At 41.1% G+C, this 12,261-nt stretch overlaps 1 protein-coding gene across 1 annotated transcript in view; it reads right to left on the bottom strand.

Moving 5' to 3' along the window:
• Window positions 1–10,195, bottom strand: part of GAP43 (growth associated protein 43) — a 100,688-nt gene extending 90,493 nt beyond the window's left edge. Inside the window, exon 1 of the mRNA XM_035000117.1 lies at window positions 10,122–10,195. Within this exon, the coding sequence (XP_034856008.1) occupies window positions 10,122–10,151 (30 nt within the window). The 5' untranslated portion in view covers window positions 10,152–10,195. The remainder of the gene's footprint in view (window positions 1–10,121) is intronic.
• Between the last annotated feature and the right edge of the window lie 2,066 nt (window positions 10,196–12,261).

The raw sequence follows: 12,261 nt of genomic DNA on the forward strand, positions 1-12,261 counted from the left end.
AAAACTAGAGCAAAGTTACCCTATGTGAAATTAGCAAGAATATATGGTAGCTAGTATTCCTCTTAGACAGGTAGTACCTGCCAGAGTTCAGCTCCTGGAAGACCTTGAAAACCCAGTGCTTATCAATTCCAGGTGTGGAGATTTGCCCTAACCTTTCTTTTTTATGGGATCAGTTATCTGTTTGGTTACTGCTTCCTTTTTTGAATCGTCAGGGATGATAACCCTACCAATAATAGGAATACGCAATACAGGACAAATTGAAAGCAACCAATGGGAAAAATTAGTGTCCACCACATCTGAGGTAAGTCCCTCCTGATCTGGTTAGCTACCCTATTACACACATATACATATATATACAGGAGACTCTTTCTCAGCCAATTTACTCTCTCAATAGATTCACTGGTGTGGGCCTCTAGAAATTGTGTCTGGAGTGCGACTTGGCCCTTCCTCCAATCAGAGATAATTGGTTTATTGGTAACTAGCTGATCCAAGAAGGACCAATTAGATTCATTCATTCTCATTCTTTCTCTATATCCTCTCTCTCTCTTTGAATGTGAACAGATGATATATATACACACACATATACATATTTATATTTATCTCTCATTTAGAATTTTGAATTGTGAGATAGAGAAGCTAAGGTTATTAGTAACTGGGTCTTTTAAATTCAGGGCTCCAGAAATAAAGTCTATGAATTCCTGCTCTTGAGGTTTCTATGAGCTTAGCTGTTCAACTTCTTAGTTTTGTGTGATACCTAGTTTCCTTTTGATAGATCTCTTTCATAGACTTAAAGTTGGTTTCTATTATACCCCATCAAAGTACATATAAATAATAGAAGTGTGTGTGTGTGTGTGTGTGTAGAGAGAGAGACAGACTGAGAGACAGAAAGAGACAGAGAGAGAGAGGTGGCGAGAGTGAGGGATTAAGGGGTGATATTGACCCTTAATAAACTGTAAACATAATCAAAGAAATGATTGTTTCCTCTGGACACCAGCTTATTTTGAAATTTCTAGTTAATATGCTTTTCTATTAAACTCTATACAGCCTGATATATGAAAGATTTTCCAAAATATGCATGATATTAATTTTTCTATATTAGACTTTTACTTCTAGGAGAAACAGAATGTCCTGGACAAACTTGATCCAATTATTACACTTTAAAATATTTTCAAGTATTACCCATATATTAAGAAATCAAATTCTTTAGGTTGCAAAATTCCATTGCCTATATGAGAATTTGATAAATTTTATTAAATTGGTAATTTATGTCTATCAATCAGGGATACAGGAGAACTGAAATGTCCTTTGTAAAGATCCTGAGTTTAGAAGATTATATAGGGCATTAGAGTTGGGTTGGAGGGGCGCCTGGGTGGCTCAGTCGTTAAGATCCCAGAGTCCTGGGATCAAGCCCCGCATCGGGCTCCCTGCTCCGCAGGAAGCCTGCTTCTCCTTCTCCCACTCCCCTTGCTTGTGTTCCCTCTCTCGCTGTGTCTCTCTCTGTCAAATAAATAAATAAAATCTTTTAAAAAAAAGGGCGCCTGGGTGGCTCAGTTGGTTAAGCGACTGCTTTCGGCTCAGGTCATGATCCTGGAGTCCCTGGATCGAGTCCCGCATCGGGCTCCCTGCTCGGCAGGGAGCCTGCTTCTCCCTCTGACCCTCCCCCCTCTCATGTGCTCTCTCTCTCTCATTCTCTCTGTCTCAAATAAATAAATAAAATCTTTAAAAAAAAAATCTTAAAAAAAAAAGAGTTGGGTTGGAAAAGGTTCAGGATTGCATATCACTTCTTCTGATCAAGGTTAACTCCTGATGCATCGGGGAACCTTGAAGTTGTATGAAAATGGTGCTCAGGTGATAATCTTTGAACTGTGCTTGCCCCAATCAGGTTTCATCGCAATAGTCAGTCACGCCCAACCAGCCCCACACGCCTATTCTTCTGCCTGACTGGGCCCTCATGTGATGGATGTGAGCACAGCATGCCTGGTAATCTGAGTGCCGAGAACCCAGTTTAGAAGTGAGGTGGGGGTGGGGATGGGGATGGGGATGGGGATGGGGGAGAAGCAGCCAGCTTAACAAATGGAGAAGAGAAAAAATCTAAATATGAAGGAAAGACTAAAACAGAAAAAGATCAAAGGAAAAATAGTGGAGATTTCTAAATGCATTTGAACTGACCCTGGGGTTGCATGACAATTTGAACATTGGCTTATTTAAATTCTGTCACTAAAGTTTTTGAAGGAAATGATAAAGATATACTATGCTCCCATCCATTAGCATGGTTCCTATTTACTCTGTAGAGAATAAGGAGAGGTGGGAATGGATTTTATACAGAAAGCAAGGGTACTTCTTTGCATAGAACCATGAACACTTTGGGTTTTAGTATGTGATATTCCTCAGTTAATAATATCTTACACTTGAAAACACATTGTTTGCAAAACACTTTTATTTTTATCACTTTATTTGAGCCTCACACCAACCTAGTAGAAAAGGCAAGTCAGGATTTGGAGTGTTCTTTTTATGTGCCCACTATATAGATGGATAAACTGAGGCTCAGAAAGATTGAGTTACTTACCCAAGGTCACAGGACAAGCAATTGGCAGAGCCAGGTCTAGAACTCAGGGGAAGGGTTTATTTCACTACAAAGACATGAAACAGGACATTAAACAAAGAATATCTAAAAGAATAAGATCTGTAAATAATTAAGGATAGGGAATCTGGAGGGTCACACTCCCATACTATAACCCGAACTCTCTGCGAGTGTGGCACTCTGATCTCAGCAGACAGGAGAGGGAATTGTAACTTTGACCACAACCACTTTGTGAGGAGGACCAATGGAATTGAGTATGCATTTACACAAAGCCAGCTCTGAATAAGTTCACAGGAATAGTCTGCTCCAAAACACCTCCCCTAATGGCCCATTATCCATCTCTCCCTTCCTATTTGTTGTTAAGATTTTATTTAATTTTTATTTTAGGGAGAGAGAGAAAGAGAGAGAGCACAAGCGAGCAGGGGCAGGGGCAGAGGGAGAAAGAAAGAAGCAAACTCCCTGATGAATGAGCCCTACCCAAGGCTCAATCTCAGGACCCTGAGATCATGACCTGAGCTGAAAATAAGAGTCGGAAGCTCAACCAACTGAACCACCCAGGCGCCCCTTTTCCCTCCTACTTTTATTCCTTCGATGAATATTTTTTATTGAGAAGCTACTATGTGCTAGACATAGCTTAAAATATCTATTTTGTCTAAAACACCTCTTTGGAAAGTTGGAAGGAACACTTTTTTTTTTAAGTTCTCTTTTCATAGCCTCATGCATCAAACACTAGCATAGGCCGGTATTACATAATCAGAAACCTCCCCCTGGACCTGAGGAGGGAAAAAAAAGAAAAACCCAAAGAAAGAGATTGAAAGAGATTGAGAGCAATGAGCAAGATATGGAATAAAGGTGTGGAGATTAGAAAACATTACCCAGCTTTAGCAGTTGAAGACAAACTTCACCTATAAATCATTTTGTCTTACTGTTCTTCTCAAGGCCATGCCAATTCAGTCAGAGAAAATAAACTATGTAGAGTCTGGCAAAGCGCATTTTCATGGAGAGCTGTGGTTGCAATTTGCCCTATATTAACCACAATAGGCCTACTTCAGAAGCCAAATCCCTTCAGTCCATTGAAATGTAAGAAAGATAAGGTTGATCTGATTCTCATTCATGTAACAGACATTTGAGGGGCTACTTACCATTCAACCTCCTTTTACCTCCATGAGAGATTTCCCTTTGTGGAATAGTAATTGGATACTTCAGTGGGAAGGAAAGAAACCCAAGTAAAGGTAAAATTGATTCTTGAGCACAGACCCCAGGGCACAGGCCAACACTACATATATTTTTGGAAGTTTGTGTGTCAATGAGGTAAATCAACTAAGTAGCGAGAAACTGAGTCAAATTCTATTTGGAACAGTTGTGGGCAAAGCACCATGTGTAAGCACTGTGGGATCTTAAAGGAAGAGCAATAGAAGATCCAAGACTGGTAACCATGTGTCTAACCTGGCACTCTGCTAACCTCAGAGGATGGACTAGTTTGCTGGGTTGTTGTGGGAGGACACTGAAAGGATGTTTCCAGATAGCACCAGTTACGTAGTTTGGAGAACCACAATATAAATGGGCTCATTTTGTGTCTGCTTTCATTAAAAACTGATGATTGTCATATTTATACATCAATAATAACAATCAATGATGATTAGCTTCATCTCAAAATTTGATGCCAATAGATTAAGCAAAAATCTACTACTAGTGGTTCCATCCATTTAGCCATGCCACAATTTATGGAAAGTTTGTAAACCTGGTTTTATATTTATTTAGGAAACATATTATCCACAGATAAAGCCAGTTACTCTACATGTCCAACATTGTGATAGGCCTGGAACTAGGGAAAGAATTAAGATTCCACCCAAGCAGCTCACAGTAGAGACACTGGTTTATGAAAAAAAAAAAAAAGCTATATAATGCAACAAGTGATTTAATAGTGATGCTACAAAATACAGAATGGTCACAAAGAAAGTGGAACTCAGGGAGGTCAAGAATGGCTTCAAAGAGCTAACTCTGACAGAGGAAATGGGAATTTTCCAGGCAGAGACAGAAGTGTCATGTGGACAAAGTATACAGTATGAGCAAGAGCACCAGGGCCTGAAATATAGATGTGGTATCATCAGGTTGAGGAGCAGGTATTTGAGGATGGGACTGGAAAGGTAGGCAAGACTAGATCATGTCATCCATGCCGAGAACTTTGTATTTTAGCTTACAGTTAACAGGGAACCACTGGTGGATTTTAACAAGGAAAATAATATGACCAGATTTGCATTAGGTAAAGATAACTGTGGTATTCTATGCAAGGAGAATTGAAGAGCAAGATGGAGATAGGAAGTCCAAGCAAGAAGCTTATTGCCTTGGTCTAGATGAGAGGTAACAAAAGTCAGAACCAGGTTATTTGTGGTGGAGTTGAAAAGCAGAGGACGGATTCAAAAGCTTTTTACCTATAATCGAAAAATTTAGTATCTGGATGTGAGGATTGAAAGCAAGGACTGCCTTCAGATTACACCCAGGTTCCTAGAGCTTGGAAGCTGGATAGATGGTGTTATAGCATAAGGGATGGAATTTGGAGGAAGACTAAGTGGTACCACACAGAAGACACTGAGTCTGGTTTTGTACATAATGAGTGCGGGTGTCTCTGAAATACCTAGACCTAGTGATATCCACGGATCAGGCACCGAGGAAAGATATCTAGTCTACAGATTGGGAAATCACCCTGGCAGTTAAAACTTCCAAAATGGATGAGACCACCTAGAATTAGTGTGTCAAATGAGAAGAGAAGTGGATCAAGATCATTAATGAAAAGATAATTGATATTTGAGGGGAAGAGAGTGAGAAAGTCAACAAGGAAGACTGAGAAAAGCTTCTCTGAGAGGGAGGAGAGCTAAGGCAGCTCTCATGGGAGCCAAGTGAGGAATTTCAGGAAGAGGAAAGGACAACAATACAAAATGCCAAAGAGATATCAAATAAGATGGAAACCAAAGAGTCACTGGAGGTGGTATCTTTTTTAGAATATGAGAACAGAAGCTTTATTAAAGTAAATGGAATAGTGAATGAGGAGTGCTAAAGAGAAGGAATCACCCCTGACCAGAAGGAATTGCTCACTGACAGTAGGCACACCACAATCCTGACAAACAGGCAATCCCAAGCCAAGACTCCCATCGCACAACTTGGAGAGAAAATTTTCTTACATTTGTATTGATTTTGTCTTCACATGAATTTTGTTTAATCTCTACAAAAGCCCTTTAGGGTCAGCAAGGTGGGGTTTTGTTTGTTTTGTTTTATTTTTTTAGTCTTCATCTTACAGGAGGTAACTGAAGCCCGGTATTATGTGATTCATTCAAGATCACAGAATGAGTAAGTGGCATAAACTGAGGACTCTCAGCACAGTGCTCTTCCCAACACCTCAGAGAATGTTAAGCAGACTTCAGTACAATGGTGCAGAGGCAATCCGACCACACTTCAGAAACTCAGAAGGGAGAATTGCCCACAATCACTTTCTTGATTGATAACAGACATGTTGGTTGCCTGAATGCCTCTCTGATAGCTAATAGGGAAGTGAATAATTAAATGCTGTATCTTCTCTTGAAATGACCTGCGTATGTTCATCCTTTGAAATAGAGGAAGATTTTAGACTTGTCTTACTCTATCAATGAGAACAAGGGGAACATTTGGTTAATATATATGCGCTCTTGTTGACTGAAAGACACCCCCCCTTCTTTATGGGGTCAGGTAAAACTGAAGTATGTGGATTAATCAGCCCCATGCACTGCACTGACAATTTCGCCATGAGGGAGGCAAAGGAGACCCAAGCTACTCTCCCTCTCAGTGAGCGGGAGCTTTGCCCTTTCGCATAAAACATGAAAGGAGGTTTCTGTAGTTTTGCCAACTCAGCAAGAGAGAAAATTAACCCTACATTTTCTTATCCCCATTGCCTCAGCCTAGGGGGGTGGGGGGACTTGAGTTGTAGATTGACAGCATGAGAAAGCTGGGCTCATTGTGTATGCACCTTGGCATGGCTTAGAAGGAATTACAGTCACCAGATATGAACTCATTTCTAGATTTACTGTGAATTTTCTAAGGTTCTCTGCAAGTCCAGATAATTTGGCAGAAAAAAAAAAAAAAAGCCCTTAAATAATTTCCTCTTCTGTTTAAATTCGGAAATGTGTGATAGAAATCACCATAAAAAAAAAAACAGTTTCAATTATATTAAGTAGAATGCCTCCATTTAATTAATTCACTTAGTCCCTGGGTGACACTGGGTGTGGCTCAGGGAGATTTAGGAGGAATCCAATTTATCACTAGGAGGAATGGTCTGCACTAAGCAGCAAGGCGGCATCCTTCCACACCTTTCCAACACCGCAAGGGAAAGGCGCAGTGAGGCTGGAATTCCAAACCACAGATCACACTCCCTCAGATAAGAATTATTTGTTTTACGAGGAAAAAAGCAGATATTGGTGGGGTTGAGAGGTGGGGGACGGAGGGGCTACTGGCTTGCACTGGTATTCTTTACACTTCGATTACAATTTAAAATCCTTATTTTTAAACAAAGGAAGCACCTCAGTTTTCTGGCTTTGTGGACACAGATCACATCTTGCAAGTTTTTCATCATCTGCAATATGCATGGTAATTAAGCTATTTAAAGTTAGCCCCAAGATATTTGAAAATCAGAAACCAATAAAATCTCAGGGATTCTTTTATTCCTCTTTGCCCACTCCTTTATCATGTTCTCCACCCGACTCTCATGCTCTTCTTCCTGCTATAATAATCCATAGTGATAACTAATGGCTAATAAAGATCATTTACGCTTTCTTCTCACCCACTGGCCATGTATTACAACTCAGAAATCCAAGATTGCTTCTTTATGCGGCTCAAGTGGAAGAGGAAGGAAGTGCAGTCCTTCCAGCCCCCTCCCACGTTTCTGCTGGATTTCATGGGTGTGGCAGAGTTTAGACCTTTGCAGGTTTTTGCCCTTGTTTTATTCCCTGTTAAGGACTAGGATGATGAATAGATGGCAGAGGGATAAACACAATCGGGTTCTGCCCTGAATGATAGAGGATCATTTCACCCACAAGCAGGAAACCTGTGTGAGACTTAAGTACTCACGCTATCTAAATGCCAGTCAGTATAGTGTGGAGCCCACGCCCTGAATACACCATTCCTTCTGTCTGATTTAATGGTATCCTAAATACTGACTTACGTGAATGATACACAACAGTACTCAACAGGGCACATGGCCATTTCACACAGAGGTACGCATGTATAAAATGCATGGGCAAATATGACCATTTCTATACCTTTCATGTTCTCTCTTGAATATGATTTATGCTAAAACACATGCGGGCATGTGGAATCTGTGCAGAGTACATGCCTGACTGTTGTACATGAAGTATGCGGAGGCTCTATACATTTACATGCAAATTTCTACAACTCTCCAAACACACAATTTCAGCTTTATCACTTTGCACATCACAGTGAATACTTGGGGCTGTTAGTGAGATAGAACCCAAGCGAAGGCAGCTGTCCCTCTTTTTGGGAAGGGAATTCTTTTAGCTTCAATTCCCTTTCTAAAATTATGCTTGGTTTCTTTTGTCGGAGGGGGTGTGTGTATACTTGTATGTGTCTACATGGGGTGGCAAAAAGTTGTAAACCGGCATATTTTTCTATCCAAAATGAAACCTTTTTTAATGAATAGCATTGGCTTCCTTAGGGCTCCGCCTTCCTAAATTTTATTTCCTCAGCTCACCAGTGGGGTAACCTCAGAACGTTTCCTTGACAGTGTGCTTAACCCAGCCACCTGTATCCATTGCATTTATGTATTAGAATGAAGGGAGACAAGAAAAGGAAATGTCCTGGTTTGAAAAATGAGCCAATGGAAGCATCAATCTCTGGAACCATATAGCAGTTTAGGGAAGTGGTACGTGTAAGACCCTCATGCTCTTTTTAAACACCCCTACACAAGCCACACAAAACCCCGGGGTGTCTGCTACTTCGAAAAATTTATTTATCTATTTATTTATTTGATTTAACTTATTTTTTCCCATGCCTCTCCACCCCTCTGCACCCACTGATCTATATTCTGCTTCTGTTTCCCTTCCCCTCCCTCTCCTTCTTCATCCTCATCCCCCCCACCCCCGCCCCTTCCAGGGCGATGGCTAAATGTGCAAAGCTGGCAGGCTGTTTCTTCTCTGCTCCCCTCCACCCACTTCAGATTCAGCGAGTGTATTACAAATTGCCCAATATCCAATACCTGCACAGGAATAATGCCCAAATCCTATCTTTTGCACCCCACCCCTAAGGCAATCAATCTGCAAAGGGCTTTTTGACCAAGACCTGCCCCCCCCCACGAGTATGCACACACACGCGCGCGCGCACACACACACACACACACACACACTCACCCACATCTCACACCCCTTTTTCTCTTTAACCTTCGCCAAAATCACTCAAACATGTTCCAATAAATGTTTGAAAGCTTCATTTGGAGAATGCCAGGGCACTGTCTGTTGCTGCAGAATACTGAACTCGTCATTCCTCCCCACCCTCAGCCCAATCAAGTTTCTAAAATGTCTTTCAAGAAATAAGTGAGCAATTTGAAATAGAAGAGAAACCTGGGTAGTGGGGGAGGGACGGAGGGACGCGGATTCTCGCTAAGCTTGTATGTGTCCCTCTTCTGATGAAAATGAGTCACCATGCTTAGTATCCAAAATGTTAGCCCCTCTCCGGTCACTGACAATCCTCGGAAAGGTGCAAGGGTAGGGAGAAGGGAAAAGACCTGGTTTCCAACAGGTAATACTCGGCTCGTCTTTCCCATCCCCATCGGAGCCCAAAGCTCCTAGGGGCGTGGTCCACCTTCTCCTCCGACCAGCTGGTGCACAATCGGCTACCGATCTTGGGAAGGCGATTCCCCCCCTCCACACGGCCAATTTCTCCCCCAGCCCCAGTTGTCTTTAGAATCTCTTTTTAAAAAAACATCTTCCAAATCACAGTTTCATTCATTCATTGAAAAATAAATAAATAAATCCTTCACATGTTTTTCCATTAATACCTGCGCCCATCTGAAGCTCATGCATGTACGAAATAAGGCTTCTTCCGCAGCACATGTGAGAAAATCGTAGGACAGAACAAGCAACACTCATTACTGAATATGATTCCTTCGACCCCGCTTTTTGCAAATAATTTAAAGGATTGCCTCCCCATCTTGTAGGTAGAGTCCACATCTTTTCCCCACACCCCTTCCTGTACCCACACCCGCAAAACCAGAGACCTAAAACGCTGAGCATTCACTAAGAACCCCACAAATCTTATTTCTAGCCAAACAGGCATATTTTTTTCTAACCTCATCCTAATTAGTAGCAGCGTTCGCAAACCAGAGCATGAAAGACAGAATGGAATAAAAGCTGGGATGCAACCATCAGTTACCATATGCTAAGGAAACGCGAGCACCATGGCCAGAGCAGAAGCAGTTAAAATATTTTTTTTCTGCCTTTACAGGGAAATATTGTAGTCTGGTAATTTCACAACAGCAAGAAGTAAAAATCTTTAGCTCTACCTGTTTGGTTCTTCTCATACAGCACAGCATGGTTGTATCGTCCCTTGCCTTCTTCCTGCCTTCTCTCCTTCCTCCTCTCTTTCTTATTCCCCCCCTCTCCACCTCTTTTCTGCTCGCTTGCTCACTCGCTCTCTCGCGCTAGCGCGCTCTCCCTCTCCCTCCCTCCCTCTCTCTCTCTCCCTCACACACACCAGGGCAGTTAGCAGCAACTGTAAGGTCCACAGCTACTGCTCATCGCACATGCTCGCTCGCTCCCTCTCCCTCTTCCTCTCTCTGGCTCTCTCCTCTCTCCTCTTCCCTCTCTTCCCCTCTTTTCTCCCCCTTTTCCTCCGTCTTTTTCTTCCCTTTCTCTTTCTCAGAATTGTTCACTAGCTTTCAATGACTAATCATTTCCCCAGCCCCCACCCCTATTCCAGACAGTCACCCCCTCCCAGTCCCCTGCCAGCCTCATGAATATTTAAACATCTCCAATCTGGACCCAATTACCCACCGACTTTCCCACTGCATTGAGATGGTGGGGTGGGGGTAGAGACGGATATTCCAGCCAGTTCAGGAGATTGGATGGAATGTGTTTTAGGGAAGAGGGGCTTGAGGAACGCTTGTATTTCTTTACTAACTCTTCTCTTTTCCAATATCATAAGAGCAAAGAACAGCTTAGTCAGACCTGTACCAATATGTTATATTTGCTATTTAGATTTTATGTACATTTAATAATTGTGAGGGTTAAGTTCTCTCAGAGAAATGAAATAGTATGTAAATGTACACTATGTATACTGTTCTCAGTATTCATATAATCTAAAATACATATATATAAGCTTAAATATTCACAAAGAACATATCTCATATATGCTCCAATATCCTTGAGAAATCCACATGAATATGTAGCATTTTAAACATTCGAAGCACTTAAGAAATGAAAACTAATGTTTAGGAATTAGCATTCATATCTAAAATCACACGGTGGTTCTTAATGCACTCACACCTGTTTGAAAATTGAGGTTTCTTCTAATTTTATTTAAAAAGCAGAGCACATTTGAAAAATAAGTCTGTAATACTAGCGGTGCCCAAAATGATATTTTACAGTTTGGTCAAGAAGAGTAAAAGTCGGGGCTCCTGGGTGGCTCGGTCAGTTTAGCATCTGGATTTGGCTCAGGTCGTGATCCCAGGATCCTGGGATCAAGCCCCACGTCACCAGGCTCCCTGTTCACTGCGGAGTCTGCTTCTCCCTCTCCCTCTGCTGCTCCCCCTCTGCTTGCGCTCTGTCTCTCGCTTTCTCTCGCTCTCAAATTAATAAATAAAATCTTTAAAAAGAATAAAACTAAATTGTTGTAAGAAGAAAACATGTATCATGATGTCTATGTCTTCAATTCCTCCTATGCTCTTTCATAATTTGAGTAGAGGAAAATATGACTTTAAGAAAAGTGTATCTAACACAATTTTTAGATGTATGGTACTGTGTGATCTTGAGAATGTTACTGACCCTCTCTGACCTAATTTTCTAATCTGTCAAATATGGATTACAATGCCAACAAGTTGTGAGGACCAAATAATATAATGTATGTAAAGCATTAAGATGGAGCCATTCTTACTACATAGTAGCTTTACCTCAGAGATTGTACTTTTCTGAAATTTTGATGGCATTTTTAAATGAATATCTCAAAGAACTTAACACTATTTCTTGTTGTTCATTAGTGACAAGCATTCCCAATTAAACACCTCATATTCTTTCTATTCTCTCCTAGACACAAGCCTAGTTAATGGGTGTCAACCAGACAGCTTATTATCATACATATTATCAGGATCACTGAGCTTAATAGGTGCTTATACATTTTAACAAAATTCAAGGTACATCCATCTCAGAATGGACTATCTCGACTATCTCAAAGAGATACCCAAGAGGTGATGGTTATAAATTATCCCCAGAGGTTTTTCTGAGCATGACCTGCTTCAAATCCTTCCTTACTTGCTCTTTTACTCCCCTGTTGGCTTCTTAATTTTCATGTTTTATGATAAGAAACAGAGTTAGACTCTGAGTTTAATATTTTTTTACTGTTATAGTGAGTCAGAGTGAGCTTTCAAAAACAACCTTCTATGGATGTAAGTGGTAGAAGAGGACAAAGAATGGGTAAGAACGGGCTCC

This window comes from Mirounga leonina, unplaced genomic scaffold, assembly GCF_011800145.1.
Source record: "Mirounga leonina isolate KUSES-001 unplaced genomic scaffold, KU_Mleo_1.0 Mir_115, whole genome shotgun sequence".
Classification (NCBI taxonomy): domain Eukaryota; kingdom Metazoa; phylum Chordata; class Mammalia; order Carnivora; family Phocidae; genus Mirounga; species Mirounga leonina.